The sequence below is a fragment of the Pogoniulus pusillus genome, chromosome Z, assembly GCF_015220805.1.
Source record: "Pogoniulus pusillus isolate bPogPus1 chromosome Z, bPogPus1.pri, whole genome shotgun sequence".
Lineage (NCBI taxonomy): Eukaryota > Metazoa > Chordata > Aves > Piciformes > Lybiidae > Pogoniulus > Pogoniulus pusillus.
This window is the reverse complement of record NC_087309.1, coordinates 65,514,942-65,535,306: the sequence shown is the minus strand read 5'-3', so window position 1 is coordinate 65,535,306 and position 20,365 is coordinate 65,514,942. Positions and strand designations below refer to the sequence as shown.

General features: G+C 42.2%; 1 protein-coding gene across 2 annotated transcripts in view; it reads left to right on the top strand.

Moving 5' to 3' along the window:
• Nucleotides 1–20,365, top strand: part of MLLT3 (MLLT3 super elongation complex subunit) — a 105,952-nt gene that overhangs the window by 62,000 nt on the left and 23,587 nt on the right. For both annotated transcript variants that reach the window (XM_064176881.1, XM_064176882.1), the window contains exons 5-6: nucleotides 5,781–5,897; nucleotides 8,516–9,124. In XM_064176881.1, the coding sequence (XP_064032951.1) occupies nucleotides 5,781–5,897; nucleotides 8,516–9,124 (726 nt within the window). The remainder of the gene's footprint in view (nucleotides 1–5,780; nucleotides 5,898–8,515; nucleotides 9,125–20,365) is intronic.

The following is a 20,365-nucleotide window of genomic DNA, read 5'->3' as shown; positions in this document are numbered from 1 at the left end:
CACATCTTGGCATCTTTTAAACACCTCTAGGGATAGTGATTCATCCACCTTCCTGGGGAGCTTATACCAGAATTTGATAACCATTTCAGTGAGGAATTTTCTTTTAATATCCAATCTAACCCTCCCCTACTGCAACTTAAGGCTATTTCCCCTTGTCCTATCCCTTGTTACTGGGTAGAAGAAACCAACACCCACTTTGCTACAGCCTCCTTTCAAGTAGTTGTAGAGAGCAATGACATCACCCCTCATCCCCTGTTCTCCAGATAAAGTGATCTCAGTCCCCTCAGATGCTCTTCAGATGACCTGTTCTCCAGACCCTTCACCAGCTTTGTTGCCATTCTCTAGACACCCTCCAGGATCTCAATATTTACCTTATAGTGAGAGGCCCAAAACTGAACACCATATTTGAGCTGCAGCCTCACCAGCACTGAGTACAGTGGTGCAATTGCTTCTCTGGTTCTGCTGGTCACACTGTTCTTGCTACAAATGAGGATGCTGTTGACCTTCTTGACCACCTGAGCACAATGCTGGCTCATATTCAGACAGTTGTTGACCAGTGCCACCAGGTCATTCTTTACTGGGCAGCCTTCCAGACAACTCTGCCTCAAGCCTGTAGCATTGCAAAGATTTGTTGTGACCCAGGCACAGGACCCAGCACTTGACCTTGGTGAATCTTGTACATCTGATATCAGCCCAGTGATCCAGCCTTTGTAGAGCCTTCCTCTTCTAAAGCAGATCAACACTTAATGTCATCCCTAAACCTACTGAGGGTTCACTCAGTACTCCTGTCCAGATCATTGATAAATATACTAAAGAGAGCTGGCTCAAATACTGAGCCCTGGGAAACAGCACCTGTGACTGGTCACAAACTGGATTTGGCTCGATTCACCACACTCTCTGGGCCCAGTCTTCTAGTCCATTATTTTCCCCAGTGAAGCATCCACCCATGTAAACCATGAGCAATCAGTTTCTCTGGGAGGATGTTCTGGAAGGCAGTGTGAAATGCTGAAGTCCAGCAGCCTTTCCCTCATCCACTAAGTGGGTCACCTTCCACATCTGGAAGGACCTGACTGGCATCATCACCTGGTTGCCCTGCACATCCTGTGTTAATAGCACTCGGGACAATCGGTTCCATAAACTTCCCTGACGCTATGATCAGACTGACAGTCTGTTGTTTTACTGGATCCTACTTCTGTCCTTCTTGTAGATGAGCATCACATTTCCCAATTTCCAGTCAGCTGGGACCTCCTGGCCAGGTTTGCTGGTAAATAATGTAAAGTGGCTTGGTGAGCACTTCCATCAGCTCTGCCAGTACCCTTGGGCATGTGCCATCTGTCACTATAGATTTACAGGTGACTAAGTGATGCAGTAGGCCACTAACCATCTCCTCTTGGAGTATGGAGGCCTCATTCTGCTCCTCATGTCTGTCTTCAAGCTCAGGCAGCTGGGTATCCAGTGGACAACTTGTCTTGTACTCAGCACCTTCTTTGCCTGAGTGTTTAGTAGCCTTAGCCTTTTTCTCATCCTTTACCTCTGTGTTCCTTCCACATCCAACAATGGATAAAGATTCTTCTTAGTTCTCCTTTTGTTGCTATGATATGTATAGAAGCAGTTCTTGTCTTTAAAAGCTGAAGCAAATTTAATTTCCATTTGGGCTTTGGCCCATCTAGTTGTTGTCCTTCCATGGCATTACAGCAACTTAGTAGTTCTCCAGAGTCTCCTGCTCCTTCTTCCAATAACCATAGATTCTGCTTTTGTTCCTGAGTTGCGACCAAAGCTCTCCAATCAGCCAGGTGGGCCTTCTTCCCCACTGACTAATCTCTTGGCACATGTGCCTTTTAGACTTCTGTCTTGAGTAGTGTCCAGCATTTATGGACTCATTGGCCCTTCAGGACTGCTTCCCAGTGGACTCCCTCAACTAGTCTTCAAAACAAGCCGAAGTCTGGAAGTCCAAGGTATCAGTTCAGCTCAGCTTCGCCCCACCTTTCCAACAGCTGAGAACTACCAGTTGTGATCACTGTGACCAAGATAGCCCCCAGGCATTAATCACCCGCAGATCCTTCTCTGTTCACAAACAGCAGGTCTGTCAGGGTGCTTTATCTAGTTCTCTCTCTCACCAGCTGTGTCAGGAAGTTATCCTCTACACATTCTGTGAACCTCTGGGACTGGTCTCTCTCTGCTGTGTATTCAGCTACATCAGGGAAGTTGAAGTCCTCCATGAGAACCAGGGCTAGCAGTTGAGATGTCTGCCAGATGCCTAAAGAATGTTTTATCTGTCTCTTCATCCTGGTTGGATGGTCTGTAACAGCTCTACCACAATATCTGCCTGATTCTTATCCATAGACTTGCAACCTTGTATCACCATCATTAAGCTCAAGACAGTTGAAACACTCCCTGACATACAGGGCCACATTTCTTACCTATCCTTTCTGAAGAGTTTGTAGCCATTGATGGTGGCATTCCAGTGATGTGAGACATCTCAGTGCAGTTCATTGATGGCCACTGTGTCAGTTTTCCTGATGCACAATGGCTTACAGCTTCTCCTGTTTGTTTTCTGTGCTGTGAACATTACTGTAGATGCCCTTCAGTTGGTCTAAAGGTCTTCACACCTTTTTGCAGAGAGGAGTTCTAATTCCTACCCAGCTGTTCTTAGATGCTTCCATGATTACTAACCCACCAATAACTATTGTACCTTTGCTGCCTCATGTGTCTCCATTTCCTTCCTCCACAGGAAAGGCAGACCAAAAGACTTTGCTAGCACACAGTCTTTCAAATGTTTGTGTGCTGCCCTTTGGCTTACTTCTAGCAAGCCCAGTTTTGTGTCTTAGCCCCTGCAAATCTAGTTTAAAGTTCTTTTAGTGAGCAGTACTAGCTACTGGGCTAGGATTTTTTTTCCCCTTTGAGACAGATATATCTTGTCTGTTTGCCAGCAGGCCTAGTGTCCTGTAAATTAACCTTTGATGAAAGAACCCAAAGTCCTTCTGGAGATACCAGGCTCTGAGCCAGGGATTGATCTGCTGATTCTTTGTTTAGTCCATCAGTCCCTGCAAGTGGAGTGATATAGAAGAACACTGCTTGTTTCTCCAGTCCCCTAACCAGTTATCCCAAGGCCACGAAGTCCAGGAAGAAAAAGACCTGGTGGTATGGGTAGATAATAGGCTGAAGATGAGCCAGCAGTGTGCCCAGGAGAGCCTATGACATCCTGGCCTGTATCAGGAACAGTGTGGCCAGTAGGACAGGGGAGGTTATTCTTCCCCTGTGCTCAACACTGGTCAGGCCACACCTTGAGTACTGCGTCCAGTTCTGGGCCCCTCAATTCAAGAGATGTTGAGGTACTGGCACACATCCAGAGAAGGGTGGTGAAGCTGGTGAAAGGCCTGGAACACAAACCTTCTGAGGAGGGGCTGGGGGAGCTGGGGGTGTTTAGCCTGGAGAAGAGGAGGCTCAGGGCAGACCTCATTGCTGTCTACAACTACCTGAAGGGAGGCTGTAGCCAAGAGGAGGTCAGTCTCTTCTCCCAGGCAACCAGCAATAGAACAAGGGGACACAGTCTCAAGTTGTGCTGGGGGAAGTATAGACTGAATGTTAGGAGGAAGTTGTTGCCAGAGAGAGTGATTGGCATTGGAATGGGCTACCCAGGGAGGTGGTGGAATTACTGTCCCTGGAGGTCTTCAAGAAAAGCCTCATGAGGCATTTAGTCTAGTTGATTGGCAAGGGCTGGGTGCTAGATTGGACTGGATGATCTTAGTTCGATAGGTTGGACTGGATGATCTTGGAGGTCTCTTCCAACCTGATTGATTGTGATTTATTGCCCTTAGGCCTATTATTGCTACTTTATCACTGTCTATCTGAAAGATCAACAGTAGATAGCAGTCTGAGGGCTGCAATACAGAATAAAGCTTTCCCCTTAGGTCACTTACCTGGGTCCCAGGGTGTGATGGTTTGGGGATTACCCCGCCCCCCCACACTTTTGAATTTGCCCCAGCTAACTCAGACGGACCCTGGGAATATAGATGAAGCAATTTATTTACAGCTAGCAGAATTTACAAGCAGCTATTTACAATATATACAGTTATATACAATTATATACAGAAATATACAAAGGATAAACAATACAAAAGCACAACTCCCCTCCCAGAAACCTGAGTCCCCAGGAGGGGCTCTCAAACCACCCCAACACCTCCCCTGGCCCTCTCAACCTTACCCCAGTTCTCAGGAAGAAGAGAGGTGCGGCCAAGAGGTTAGGGAGCAAGGTTAGTAGGAGCAAGGTTAATGAGATGTGACTAGGTCTAAGGCAAAAGCAAGAGTGAGAGACAAAATGGAGAAAGTTTTCTTCTTCTTCCCAGAGTTCTCAGCGTGACTATGAGAGAAGTTGACATCAATTGTTTTCATTTCACTGCCTGTTATCTAGTTCTTTTACCAAAACATTCTAGCTTGCTTCAAACTAGCACACAGGGAGAGCCAGGTTCTTGTACAGGTGTAGTCTACATCCTGGACCCTCTGCTCCCTTCAGAAATAAGTCAGTCATGGTGATAATCCATCTTTTATTGTTTACTGAAGAGGTTTAGGTAACCAGCCGTACCCCAGCAACTCCTTCAAGCTGAGCAAAACAGTATCTTTGTCATTGTTGACTTCTGCTTGCAGAGCATGATGCCTGTTTTGCAAGGGTACCTGTCAAGTTGGGGTAGATGCTGGGGAGGCCTGCCTGTGGTGACTGTTGTACAGGATAGGAACTTGTTGGCATTACCTATTACCTCCTAGGTCACCATATTCAGTCAAGTGTAAACAGGACAGGAATCTCTCCCTATCATAAGCTCTGTCTGCCTGTTGGGCTTGTCTCACAGGGGCTGGATGTTTCTCCAAGAGTTTGTCTCACTCTTCCTGATGGTCATCAACCTACTTAATTCTTCTTGGAGATCCATTACTAAGCAGAGAAGCAGTCCTACCTGAGCACACCTTCCACAGATGTGCTCACTGATGCCCATCTGACATTGATCTAAGAGTGGGACAGATCTTGCAGCTCAACACCCATTTGACCTCCATGTGAGATGCAGCATGAGACCTGGTGAGTGTAGGGCTCAGGGATGTCATGACTTTCTTCCAGGTGGATACCATCTCTGGTTGAGCTAGCCAAACTTCAGCCGCTGCCATGCACACTCTTCTGCAGAAATTGCTGTGCCCTGTCTGATGTCACATGCCCTGTTAACTCACTCAGTGTGCAGTGACCAGGTTTACCAGGTCTCTGTTATCCTTCAGTTTCTTTTAAAATTGTGGGTGTGGCTGCAGTTGCCATGGCACTGGCGATGTCTGTGCACGGTCAGCCTGTCCAGTGTGAGCTGCCAGCTACTGTTGAGTCTCTCTTCTCTCACAAAATCCATATTACCTATACCCATTACAGTCTTAATTCACTTATTTGAAAGCAGATGAACATGGGATATAAATAAGTATAAATTAAGGGGTGTCAGCCTTTTACTGCTGATGACATGGCCTGTGTATACTACACATTATCATGACAAGTGAAAGGGTGCTAGGAGTTTCAGTGAGCAGCCATAGTACGTTCCAGCATTTTCTGAGTGGAATGATTTGTATTTGCATGGAAATGGAAAGATGTTTGCTCATTAAATGAGAGCATGTTTTTGTTAACCTCTTGAGAAGAAACGTGGACACTGCTTGTTGAAGTTTTATTCTCCCACCAATATGATAACACTAGTTTTTATGTGGGTGAGACTGTCTGTCTCTGTCAGCATTGTTTGACCATCATGTTTTCCCTTTTATAACAGATCATGGTAATGTCAGATGGCACATCATTCTCAGGACAGAGCCTCCATCTCCCCAGTCTTTCCAGTAATTCCCTGTCTTTTCCTGATACAAAGAAGAAATCATCTCATGGGCCAAAGGTGAGACTTATTTTACCAGATGATACTTAAACCACTGGTGTTTTCACTGGGAATTAACTTGAGGCAAAACAGTATTCCTAGGTATTTGCAATCTTGTGACATAGTTCAGTGCAAATGAGCCTTGTCGTTTCTTTGTTGTGGACTTACTGTTTGCTGCATGACAGTAATGCAGAAGAAAGATAGTTGTGAGAATGGGTGCTGATGAAGGTACCACTTTTCTGGGCAATCAAAGTTCTTTTCCACTTTTCCCAGAAGGAATTTTAGTGGTCTGCTGTAGCATTAGGGGATCCTGTTAAATTAAGTGTGCTCTACAAAAATGTTAAGAGTATGAGAAAATACTGTAATAATTTCTTTATTATTTTTTTACAATACTTCAGATTTCCCTCTTTTTTTTTAAGCTTTCTCCTTCTTTTAATTTTAATTTTCAGGGATTAATTCTTTGTTAGGTGTTTCAGACACCTAGTGTGTCATGAATCTCTAGGACATTAAATTGAATCCTCAACCTAGAACATGGTGAAGATGATGGTTGGGGTGAAGCCAGGTGAAGAGTGTTGCATATTTGCTGACTTCGTCCTTATTAAATTAATGTTTGAAATCTTTAATTTTTCCTGAAACAACCCAACTACCCTCAGTGAGTTTGACCCATACCAGAAAGTTGCAGAAGTCAGTAGAAGATTAGTTGTGCATCACATTAGAATTTTTGCAAAGGAATGCTTTCTAACTATTTTGTTTCAAAACAGTGATGTTCACCAGCAGTGCTGTCTACTTGAAGTCATTATTTTTTCAACCTTGTATGCTGGTCACTGGAGTTTTGATAGTGGGAAGAGATATTATATCAGAACACTGTTTCTTGGCAGTCTGTGTGAATATTCCTTTTGCCCCTCCCTGCAGCACATTTTGTCTCCTGTTCAACTTAAAATACAGACTAATGAGCAGCTGTTCTTATTCACAAAGAATAAGTTGCAGAAATTTGCCTTGCTGAATCAACATCTATTTTGGAGAAACACAAGCAAGGTTACTTTAATGTTTTTAGTATAGAAAAAAAACTTGGATTTTTGTCTTGCAATCCTAGGGCATGAAAATCCTTGGATTTTTGTCTTTAGGGTTTGGGTGGGTTGGTTGGGGTCTGTCCCCCCCTTCTTTGGGGTGTGTGTTTGTTTTATTTTCATTTTGGGGCTTTTTGGGCATTTTTTTTCTGTTTTGTAGGGTTTATTTTTGTTTGTGTTTTTTTCTTCATTTGGGAGCCAGGAGAGTTCCAGTCAATATGTATATAGATTCTTGTTTTTGCCATTTGGAAAAACCACAGTGATGGAGCAACTTCAGTGTTCAAAATTCCTTTAAGCATGCCTTTGGGACAGGATTTGTATAAAAGTCTTGGTAGTTCTTGGCTGTAAGCTATCTGCAGCAAAACTGTGGGTGTATGTATTCCAGGTTTCTGAACTGAATGGTTTTAGGATTTTTGTGCTGCAGCAGTAGCCTTTTGATGTACTTGGCTTGGTTTTAGTTTTCATACGTGCATACCAGAGAAACTTCAAGGCCAATTTTAAACTCTAAGTATGGAAGCATCTGAATATTTGCTTATCCTTTTGCCATTATAAGGCGCTCCACAAATTTTCTGGTTAGAGGAGAGTTGCAGTTGAGACAGTGCAACCAAGTGGTGGTGTTTGTTTAGCATTTACTCCTGAAAAATGCAAGATATAATTATGAGTCTGCTTTCTGTCACACATATTCTTCTAAAATAGTGATATGGTTTAACCCCAGCTGGCAACTGAGTACTTCAGTGGGAAGGGGAGGAAAATCAATAAAAGGAATAAGTGAAACTTGTGGGTTGTGGTAGGAACAGTCTGATAACTAAAACAATAGCAATGATAATGAAAAGGATGATAACAAAAAAAGAGGGGGGGGGAAAAACAATAAAAGACAAGTGCAGATGCTCACCACCTGCTAACCTGTGTTTAGCTAGTCCTTGAGCACTGACCAGCCCCTTCTGGCCAACTCGTTCTAGTTTATATGCTAAGCATAGTATCCTATGATATGGAATACCTTTTTGGCTAGTTCAGTTCAGCTGTCCTGGACATACTTCTTCCCAGCTTCAGGTGGACCATCTTACTAAAGAGCAACTGGAGAGTTCTGAAGTGAATTTCAGAGAGTACTGCTTTTTCAAACTTGTATTTCACAAAATTTGGAGTTACATGTTGTGTTGTGAAATCAGTCTGACCTTACAAGATGCACAGATGAGTGCAGCATATCTCGCTTGCCATACAGTTGTGGAATTGTTTTATTCTACAAATGTACTACCTGTTGAGCAGCAGTAATAGTCTGATTGGATGTCTTAGATATACAGGACTAAGTAGTCTGTGATAGAGACTCCAACAAGCAAACATAACAAAAAGGACTCAATCCTTTGTTTGTCCAAAACAGTCTTATGTGAGTTCATTTAGTCACCACTCAAGTTGTGAGCTTCCAGTTACTGTTTTTCAACCTGCAGTTCCAAGTTGTTAATATGAACCATGTGTTCATATTGTGTCTGTCTTTTGGCGCTTTAAGGGTTCTTCTCTTTTTTTGTGTATTTTTGGTGGGGTTTTTTGGAGGTTAAATTTTCCATCCTGTTTTTACAGGACCCAACTAGGATTCTGAACACACATAGCAGCAGCAGCAGTAGTAACACTTGTTCAAAGACTCACAAATTAACTAAGGAGCACAAGGAAAAAACTTCTAAAGACTCAAAAGAACATAAAAGTGCCTTCAAAGATCCTTCCAGGGAACACAGCAAATTTTCCAAAGAATCCTCTAAGAAACCCAAAGAAAACAAACCACTAAAAGATGAAAAAATAGTTCCTAAAATGGCCTTCAAGGAACCAAAACCTATGTCTAAGGAGCTGAAATCTGAAAATGCTGCCATCCTTACCATAGCATGTGGGCAGCAGCATGAAAAGAAGACTCCCACCAAAAGGTCCTCTGTTCTAGATTCTGATGAACCTTCTGTCAAAAAAAGGAAAAAAAGTGGCTCAGAAGCATTGTTCAAAAGCTTTTCTAGTGCCCCACCGCTGGTACTTACTTGTTCAACTGACAGAAAACAAACAAAGGATAAATCTCAACTTAAGGTGGGGAAAGTCAAAATTGAAAGTGATGCTCTGGAAAGGAAGACACCTACATTGCCACCATTTGATGATATTGTGGATCCAAATGATTCTGACACAGAGGAAAACATGTCCTCCAAATCTGACGTAAGTGGTGCTTGGTTTTGCTTCCCGTGTATTGAGTATATGCACTCTGTGAGGTTGTGCACTGTATTTGTATTTTCTTCTTCCTTTTTCTTGTCTGCTGGCATATTGTTCAGGGTGAAGGATGTTGACTGCTGTCTGTTTAAACTTATGCATGTTCTAGTTGAATTGCTTTGCCTATTCAAGGCTGCTCTATAAATCTGTCCACATTATGATGAATGAACATATGGGAAAAAGCTATAAATAATATTACTTTTTTTGATACTATTTTGAATTCTATACTTCATGTGAGAGAAAAATAAGTTGAATGGTTGTATTTCACACTCTGTGTCTTTGGGTTCAAGTGTTAGAGAATTCGGTACATTCAGAGCAGGGGTGTGTTAGGCAACAGTCAGTCTCATCCAAGAGGATTGTATGTTATTATACAAGCTTGCTTTCCTGAAAATACTTGTCTAACATATATGCTTCTCTATTTCAAGCATAATTTGCTCTTGATTATTAGGATTTTAATAATTCTCCTAGCAGATATGTTTCCAGAAGCAGGTACTGTAGAGAGATGAGTAAAGTAGGAAAGAGGTATGAAGAGAAGGCTTGTTTGATGCCTTTATTTGTGCTTATGTCTAGAGGTGATGTGAATGGTAGAGAGGAAGTTAATTATTCCTAGCTGTGCCTGTTCAATTCTCTTATTTTTCTGGTTTATGTTGTGTGCCTCTGTTACAGCCATCAGATTAATAGCCCTGCTGCCTTGTCTGGAACAGACAATAAATACCCTGCTGTAGGGAAGTGTCAACATTGGGTTTTTACTTCATAGGAACTTGCCACAAGGGATAAAGTAATTTATTTCTGAAGTGACCTTTTAATGACTGGTCCCTTAGGGCATGCAAAGGCTGTAAAAAGGATGTGGAATAGGACAGACTCCGCTTTACAGCATGGTAGCGGTAATATTGTGGTTGGGGTAGCATTCTTGTTCTGGCTTTGAACTAATGAATTAATCTTTAAACCTGAAAATGTTTGCACTTGTCAGCCTCCGTGGAAATTATTTATTAATGTCTTTGAAATAAGCTGACTCCTCTATTTTAATTTATGTTAGTATCTTTAAGATTTGCTACCTACCTTCAGTATATCTGATAATTAGCATAGATTTTGCTTTCAGACTTCCCATTTGTGCTAATAGATGCTGTGTCGTAACTTGTACACTTGTATGGGTAGCAACAGTTCTTCATTTTTCTTCAAAGACAAAATAATTGAGAGAAAAAACTATGATGTAACTGGAATTTTAAAAGTGCATCACTACAAAGGTGTGTGGTGTGTAGCGGCCTGCAGATAACTGATGTGTGAAGGATATGGATGTTGCTTAAAGCCGGTCCTTTTAAGTTGTTATGTGTTTCTCTTGATTGTTTTGCAATTTCTAACCCATTACCAATCATATAATGGGTACACAATAGTGTTTCTTACAGAATGATGCAAATCCACAGATTCAGGATATTCTCATTCTGCAAGACACTGTTACTGAGAGTAACATACCCAGATATGCCTGAAGAGAACCAGATCCTGCTGATCTGAACTCAAGTGTATTTTAACCTTGATATCCTGCATCATGGACTAAATGAAAGGGTTTAAGTGTACACCAGCAGAAAAAGGAGTAACAGGCAAAATGTGGGTCTGCTGATGAATGAGGTGGATGCTCTAATGGCAGAGTATGTGGAGAAGGCAGAGTTACTGAATGCCTTCCTATCTTCAGTCTTTACTGCTAAGGCTAGCCTGCAGCTTTTGGAGGTAAGAGAGAAAGTCTGAAGGCAGGAAGACTCTCCCTTAACCGAGGATGACTGTGTTAGAGAGGACCCAGACAAGCTAGGCACTCACAGATCCATGATTGGATGAAGCCATGAGTGCTGAAGGAACTGGCTGAGGTTATTGCTTAAGCCACTCTTGACAATTTACAAAGGTCATGGAGAATAGGAAAGGTCTGAAGGAAAACTAGTGTCACCCCAATCTTTGAAAAGGGCGAGAAACCACAGGCCAATCAGCCTCACCTCTGTCCTTAGAAAGCTGCTGGAACACCTTGTTCTGGAGATTCTCTCTAAGCATCTGAAGAAAAACATGATTCCCAGGAATAGTCAGCATGGGTTCACAAAGCAGGGGGGGAATCATGCTTGACCAATCTGATGGCGTTCTACAATGGTGTGACCAGCTGGGTAGATGAGGGGAGAGCAGTGGATGTTGTCTGTGTTGACTTGAGCAAGGGTTTTGACATTGTCTGCCACAACATGCTCGTAGGTAAGCTTAGGAAGTGTGAGTTAGGTGAGTAGACAGTGAGGTGGGTTCAGAACTGGCTGAATGACAGAGCTCAGAGGTTCAGGGTGCAGTTGGAGGCCTGTGGCTACTGGTGTTCCCCAGAGTCACTCCTGAGTACAGTCTCATTCAACACCTTCATCAGTGACCTGGATGGAAGGAGAGTGTACCCACAGGAAGCTTGCTGATGGTGCAAGACTGGAAAGAATGTCTGGCACACCAGAATGCTGTGCTGCCATTCAGCCAGACCTACATGGGCTGGAGAGTTGGGCAGACAGGAATCTGGAGTTTGATGGGGTAAATGTAGGGTCCTGAACCCAAGGAGAGGTTAACTCTGCACCACTCCAGGTTAGGGGTCAGCCAGCTGGCAAGAAACTGTGTGGAGAAGGACCTTGGTTGGAGTGGAGTGCAGTAAGAAGAGTGTGACCAGGAGGTAGAGAGAGGATTTCTTCCCCTTCTGCTCTGCCCTATAAGGTGGAATACTGTTTTCAGTTATCGGCTCATCAGTTCAAGATGGATATGAAAGTACTGGAGAGAGTCCAATGGTGAACCATGAGGAGATGCAGTGAAATTGAGAGATCTGGGCTTTTTAGCCTTGTGGTGGTTTGGGTGTTACTCACCCCTCCACACTTTATAAATCACCCAAACTAGAGTCAGTCAGCTCTGGAAGTTGCATGAAGCTTTTATATTTACAGCTTAGCACAATACACAAGCAGATATCCACAGCATATACAGATATATACAAGGTGAAAGGTAATACGGAAACACAACAGCCCCCCCAGATACCTGAGTCCCCAGGAGGGGCTTCCAACTGCCCTTCCACCTTCTCCCACCACTCTCTACCTTACCCCAGAAGTTGCCTTGTGCCCAAGGAAAAATGGAGAGTTGGCCGGGGGGCTAGGAAGCAAGTGGATTAATCACAGAGACAGAAGGTGAGGTTAGAGAGATGCAGCCCAGACCCTGAACAGAGAGCAACTCCTTACTCCCTTATCTATATTTACCCTCTAGTTCTTATACATCTCAGCAAGCCTATGAGTGAAGTAGACATCACCATTGCTTCCCTTTCACAGCCTGTAATCTAATTCTTCTCACCAAAACATTCTAGCTAGTTTCAAACTAGCACAATCCACCCCTGTCTACTTCACTCAGAGTATTGCTGAGAACTATCTGATATAATATGAAACTATATTTACACTAATGAATATCACAAGTTCAGTTCACACTTCATTCCAGCTCTCTCAGATGCAGGTCATTCAAAAGCTCAGCAAACAGTTTGTCTCCTCACAGATGAGATGAGAACAGGGACTTCCAGGTGATGTTGGATTTGTGCTCTCGTACTGTAGATGCTCTAATAGATTATTCCATTGGATGCCGATGATACCTAGAACAGAAAACTCCTAACAGCTTGGATTATACACTCTGAATTTAAACTCTTTCAGCTAAAGTTAGATTTCCCTGTGGAATACACTGATTTCACCATTCTCCTGCATCACCCAGTAGGTATGACCAGGACCTTCAGCAGACACCACCCCTTGGACAGGTTTCCCCTCACCCGAAGGAGAAAATACCCAAACAGTTTTCCCTAAGAAATTCTTTTCATGTACAGCAGGAACTTTATCACCATCTACTGTTTGGACCAAATCTGATTGTGCAGGTCCTGCTCTGTTTACTGAACCTCTACTATTTACCAACCAGGTAGTTTGTGCTAAATGTTTGTCCCAGTCTTCCAAAGTTCCATCTCCCATGGTTTTTAGGGTGGTTTTCAACAAACCATTGTAGCGCTCAGTCTTCCCTGAAGCTGGTGCATAGTAGGGTATGTGGTAGATCCACTCAATACCACGCTCTTTGGCCCAGTTTTTCACAAGATTGTTCTTGAAATGAGTGCCATTGTCTGACTCGATTCTCTCTGGAGTTCCACGTCTCCATATGATCTGTCTCTCCAAGCCAAGAATGGTGTTACGTGCAGTAGCATGTGGAACTGGATAGGTTTGCAGCCATCCGGTGCTGGCCTCTACCATCGTCAGCACATACTGCTTACCAGAACAAGATCGAGGTAAAGTGATGTAGTCAATCTGCCAGGCTTCACCATACTTGTACTTTGACCATCTCTCACCATACCATAAGGGCTTGATTCGCTTAGCCTGCATAATAGCAGCACAAATGTCACAGTCATAGATGACTTGGGTGATAGCATCCATGGACAAGTCAATTGACCTCTCGCGAGCCCATCGGTATGTTGCATCTCTGCCTTGATGTCCAGATGAATCATGGGCCCGCTGAGCTAGGAACAGTTCACCTCAGTGTTTCCAATGAAGGTCAAGATCAGAGTTGGTATCAACCTGAGAAATCTTAGCAGCTTGATCTGCCTTCTGGTTATGTTGATGTTCCTCAGTAGCTCTGCTCTTAGGCATGTGTGCATCTACATGCCGCACCTTCACTGGAGTTCTCTCCAGCCATGCATCAATGTCCTGCCATAGATCAGCACACCAAATAGGCTTTCCTTTCCTCTGCCAACCATTCTTCTTCCAGTCCTTTAGCCAACCCCATAGAGCATTTGCTACCATCCATGAGTCGGTGTAGAGGTAAAGGATAGGCCAATTCTCACGTTCAGCCACATCAAGAGCAAGCTGGACAGCTTTTACCTCAGCGAACTGACTGGATTCACCCTCTCCATGCCTTGCTTCTGTAACTCTCCTGGTAGGACTCCAGACTGCTGACTTCCATCTTTGCATGTTCCCAACAAGATGACAGGAACCATCTGTGAACAAAGCATAGTTCTTTTCCTGATCAGAGAGATCACCACAGGGAGGAGCTTCCTCAGCACAGGTTATTTTCTACTCAAGTTTTTGTACAGTCTGTGCCTTCCAGCCAGTTGGTGATCACCTCCACCAGACTAGGTCGGTCAAGATTACCCATTCGTGCTCATTGGGTTATCATAGCCATCCATTTAGACCAGGTTGCATGATGCAGTGATGAACCTTTGCATTTGAACATCCAATTTAGAACTGGCAATCAAGGAGCTAAAAGCAATTGTGACTCAGTTCCAATCACTTCAGAAGCTGCTTTCACTCCTTCATAAGCTGCTAGTATCTCTTTCTCTGTTGGGGTGTAATTTGTCTCTGAACCTCTGTAGCTACGACCACAGAAACCAAGTGGATGACCACGTGTCTCCTTTGGAGCTCTCTGCCAAGGGTCCAAGTTGGACCATTGTCACTGGCAGCCGTGTACAGAATGTTCTTAATGTCCTGACCAGATCAAACAGGAGTTCCAGCATGTCTGACACAGCTGTGCTCATGCGTGGCATCGCCTCGTTGAGGGCATGAAAATCTACTATCAGTTGCCAGTCTCTGTTAGGCTTGCTCACAGGCCAGATGGGACTGTTGAAAGGTGAATGAGCTTTCTCGATGACAGCCTGACTCTCCAGTTGATGAATCAACTGATGAAAGGGCAACAAAGAGTCACGGTTAGTTCTGTACTGCCTGTGGTGAACAGTTTGAGTAGCAATTGGCAGCTCCAGATCCTCTATGTCATGATGTCCCACAACTGCAGATTCATCTGAAAGTTCAGGTCTAACGGACACTTTCAAATTACCGTCCTTAATTTCTACAGATGCTATCCCAAAAGTCCATTTGTGACCTTTAGGATTTTTGAAACAACCTTGTCTCAAAAAGTCAATTCCAGAATGTAAGGTGCATCAGGACCAGTTCCAGTAGGATGTTTCTTCCACTCTCTGCCAGTTAAACTTATTTCAGCCTGCAACTTAGTTAACTCTTGAGATTCACCAGTGACTCCAGAAATAGTGATAGACTCTGTCCCTTTGCAACTGGATGACAATAAAGTACACTGAGGACCTGTGTCAACTCAAGCCCTGTATTTCCAAACTTCTGAACTACCAGGCCACTTAATGAATACATTCTAACAGATTTGGTTTTCTTCACTATCCCAAAACATTCTAGTTAGCTTCAAACTAGCAGAAGCCTGGAAAAAGATGAGACTGAGAGGGGATTTTATCCGTGCTTATGAAAACCCAAGATGTGAAGGTCATGAGGGTGGGACTAGGCTCCTTTCAGTGGTGCCCAGTGGTACAGGAGGCAACAGGTATGAACTAGAACAGAAGCAGTTTCACTTGAACTGAAGGAGAACTTCTTTTACTGGGGGTTGCCAGAGCACTAGGAACAGTCTGCCCAGAGGGGCTGTGGAGTCTTCTTCTCTGGAGACTTCTCTGTCACATTCAGTCAAATGTTATTTCTTACCCTGGCACAGTTACGGTGGTGGTTATTGTAGCACTGATGAACTTGTATTGCTTTAATCAAACGTTTACCGGAAGGTAGAACTTCTGCAAAAGCTTCTATCATCGACTGCACTGAAGACTTCTTTCAAAGCTGGAGCAGTCCGTGATCAGTTCTCAGGTGCAAAGGCTGTCTTCTGTTTTTTACATTAGGGTTGACATTCCAGTAAGTTATTATAGTAAAGGAACCTGACAAGCATTGTGAAACACAGGTGGTGTTTTACTGGGCAAATGTTACAGGAAATCACGCTGCTGGTCCCCTGTTTGCTTCAGATACAGCCTCTACGGCCTCTGAATTGAGCTGAGGTGTATCCTTTCAAATAATGGGCTTAAATTTCAGAAAAAAGTGCAGAGTGCCTCAATGATTTTTAATATTGGTGTAGTGCTCTACCTAGTTCTGGGCCTTCACACTCAAATTACAGTCCTTCATTTTCACAAAGTTGAGCGTGTGGAAGTTTGGCACCCTCCAAGAGAGGTGGATTTTTTTTGTTTGGTAGAGCATGTTTGCCAATGACTAATCCAGCCTCTGAGCTGTGCCTTAAAATTAGGTTTAAGAACACAGTCAGGTTAGAATACTGTTGCCTGGAACTGACTCAGAGGGCCACCATCCACCTGTATCCCGAAGACAATCTTTGTTTTGAGCTCCAAAAAGCATTATAAAATCACATTAGGGAATAAAGAAAATTACATCATTGCTTGGTTGATAAACATTCTGCTCTTTGTTAGCCTTTCTGTGTGTGACTTAGTAAGATCACGTACACTGCTGTATTAGGCCTGTTTGTATGTGACTCTGAGTTGTTAGAAAGTAAGCTATGTATCTCCATTTCTCTTCGCCCTTCTCTTGGTCACTTGATGAGTGTCACTTTCCAAATATGTCCATGGTTTAAAGTGTATTGCAAGATTTCAGTGCTAGTCATAGACTTTGTATTCTAAACTGCAAGTCTTTTTAGAGTCATAAGAGCTAGCAAAATTATTTAGGAGTGACACATAGCCTATCTTCAGTTGCAGTGATCCAAATAAAAACTGTTAATATTCTCTGTGCATGAAAGTGATTTGTTAGTGCATTTTTTAGAGAATTTTTGTGGCTTTATTAGGTTAAACTCTACTTCTGGTGTGATTATTTTGCTAATGATATATATTGCTTTATCTGTCTCAGTCTGTGTGTGTCCTTGCAGTTGTAGCATTGCCATTAGTAGTGTTAGCAGCCTTTTGGCAGATCCAAGCCTATGGAAATACAAACTGAGCAGAAACGTGTGCCAGCAAGTTGTGACAATTCGGGAGTGACATTTTCTAGTTACTAAAAGCAGAATACTTTTAAGTCTTTTTCCTGTAGGGAAAAAATGCCAAATTTTTCTTAGTACGTCCATTACAGAACAATGAAAACAGTAGTGATCACATAGATTGTGTGGTTGTACTTCTTAAACTTGTTGCATATCTTAAAGCAATCTTAAAACTGCAACATGAACACCTTTATAAAGTAAACCATAAAGTGCCACTTTGGATCCCACACATGATCTATTAATTACAAAAATGGAAGAGTATTTTGAAATTACCTATGATGTTGTAAAATCTCCAGGCTGTAGTTAATTGAAAAATCCTGCTTTCTGCTGGGACTGGGAGCCAAGGTAAGATCTCTTTCAGTTAATGATTTAGTGGTGTGTTTAGTGGGGTTTCTTTGTGGTTTATGGGAGTTTTGTGTGGGTGTGTAGTGTGGGGTGTTTTGTTGGTGGTTGGTTTTTTTTTTTTTTTTGAAGCTGTGTCTGCAAGGTTCTTAATGACACAGAAGAAGACCTAAAATGATGATGATGGTGTCCTTCATTAAAAGACTTAAAGCAGGCTTGAGTCTTTCTTGAAAACAGAAATCCTTATGTACCTAACTGGTATGTGTAGTTTGTGCTTCCTCTGGCCATCATCATATTTGTGGTATTTCTAATGCTCCTCTCTAAGCAGCAATATCTCACACCGTTCATTTCCATTTGAGGCTGAAAACAAGTCAATGCATATAGCTCTGGTGATCAGAATTCTTTGTTACAAAGTTAGGAGAGAGCAAGGAATTTGATAACGAGTGCCAAGTTTATCCCATTGAAAATTATAGTCCTTGCACAATGTATAGCACAGGAAGACAGAGCACTCTGGATTCTAGCACATGTAAGGTTTTTCAGATTATATTGAGACATTCTTTTCCTGGATATCTGAACATCTGTAAAGGAATGGCTTACTCAGTACTAACTGCACTGCAAACCAGCTGGCAAAAGGGGAAGAAATTATATTCTGTGTTGTAGGAATTAAAGTTTCAGAGACAAGAGTTAGATAAGGATATATGGAGCTGTTTGCACTTGGCTTCGATATTCACAAAGCTTGTATCATCACCTCAGAGTGATATAAGAGGAAAATGTTTTGGGGTGACTGATAATATATGCCATCACCAGCAGAGCTGTGTGTTGTAGATGAGATTGGTGCCCAGGTGCACTAGTAAAGATTATGTGTGTATCTGGAGATAATGGGTACCAAGGGCAGCAGTAAATGGATCAGCAGCCGCAACATTCATGACCCAGATCAGAAAACCACTGCAAAATTTATGCCCTTCAATATTATTGTTGTGATCTGTGGTGATTAAGACACAAAAAATCAAATAACTTTACTGCTTCATGGGATCCTTTTAGTTATTACTAGAACAGTAAAAGATTGAATGTGGAATATAGAATTTCTTGGGTTGGAAAAGACCTTAAAGACCTGAGAGTGCATCAAAGTCAAACCTGTATGTTTTTAATTATTCAAATTGGCAGCCACAATTATCATGGTTTAAGCCATTAAATACAGCAGTAGATATAGGCTGTAATTTTTATCTACTTCATTTTATCAGTAATCCTTTTCCATTGCTTATGCTGTTTTAATGAAGGTAATGCACGCTAATATCACAGTTTTAGCTAAAGAAAGCAGTGTGTGGATGTGAAGATTCAACTTGATTTATGCCACGTGCAACCTCTTTGATCCTTTGAACACTGTAAAACTCAAGATTGTTCAGGGTTGCAGTACGTGAGAATTTAAGCAATCGTTTTAATCATGTTATTAACAACTAGACAATATTTTTAAGCACTTCATTTGCTTTTATCTGTTACATTGCAAATACACCACACTACATTGTAACAGTGTAAGACATAGTTTAAATATTGGAATTTTTTTAAAGATTTTTTTTTACTTTACTTTGTGTTAGTAATTTATTACACCTTATGAAACCACTGCAAAACTTTTTCTACTATTTGTAATGGTATGGGTGGGATCTTTTCCAAAATCAATACAGTTTATTAGTTTTGATATTTAGGAACCCCACCACAGTCCACAATTTCTAATAAAATTGCGGTCATGGCAAGTATTACACAGAGGGAAAAACAGGAATCTAGAACACTTAAGAAATAACTAGCAATAATATAACAGACATTAAACTATTTAGAAAAGAGAATCTTGCAGCCCATATGCCACTTGCCCTCAAGGGAAACCTGCGAGGCTCCTTTCTGCCAGGGCAGAAGTCACAATAGAATTCAGTTATAGAGAGGCTTTTGACTGTTTACTCACAAAGTACTATCTCCATATTCCTGGAGGAATGAGGAGATAATTACAGTTTCCAGACAGTACCCAAACACTTGAAGGTAGTTCTGTCAGTGTCTTAATAGTCGTTGAGGCCTCAAGATCTTCCCAGGCTCTAACAGGGTGCTGAGAGGCAGATGATCTCTGACCTGATCCTAGTTGTCTTGGACTCCACTCTTGACATGGAGGTTTGCAGAGGTGCAGGCAGGATGTCTTGCAGATGTGTGGAGATCACAACATTGGTGGCACTTCTCGACAAGTCGTGAGGCACTTAATGCCTTCTCCTGGTAAACTTGAGGCGCTTGAGTTTCCAGGTCATTCAAGCCCAAGACATCAAGCTTGTTATTAGGTAGCAGGCAGACCGCACTGCTTGCAACCTAGCACCGTTTATTTTTCCAAGTGTAATGGTTCCTTTGACCACAGAGATTCAACAATCAGAATGGCTCTTTGCCAGCCTACCATATTGGGTGAAACCACGGCTTTCCCTTATTTGGGCAAGACACTAACAAGTGCATAAACACCTCCCCCATCAGAAGGGTAGTGCAAGCCAGGACGTGTTTTAGGCCTGTTAGCCTTCCATGACTAGAGTAAAACAAAGATCTCACTACCAAAAAACTATTTTAAGTCTCCAAAGTAAGAAAAATAAGATTTAAATGAGTGTATATATATATATATATATATATATTTTTTTTTTTTAGTAATCAGGACAAGTAGATATATAGGCCAAGTTACAGCACAGAGATGTGAAATACCTGTAGGATGACAGCAGTCTATTTTTTAAAAGAAATCAGCATTCTATATTTCTGTGTGTAAATAGTATGCATGATCTTTTGCTAAAACTACTAGACAAATACATAATATTGGCACAGATTAAGTGCTTAAGAACCATAGTGACAAATGCCTCAAAAGTGTATCTCAAGAAAAACGTGTGTAGAGTATACTGTTGCTGCTCATGACATGTAAAAATGCTTTTCAGTCTACAATACCACAAAACAAGCTAAAAATTCTGAAACTCTGAGAAATAATTGGAGGGGCTTTGTTTTGGTGCAGGGACTCAAGAATTTTTTAGGGTACAACAT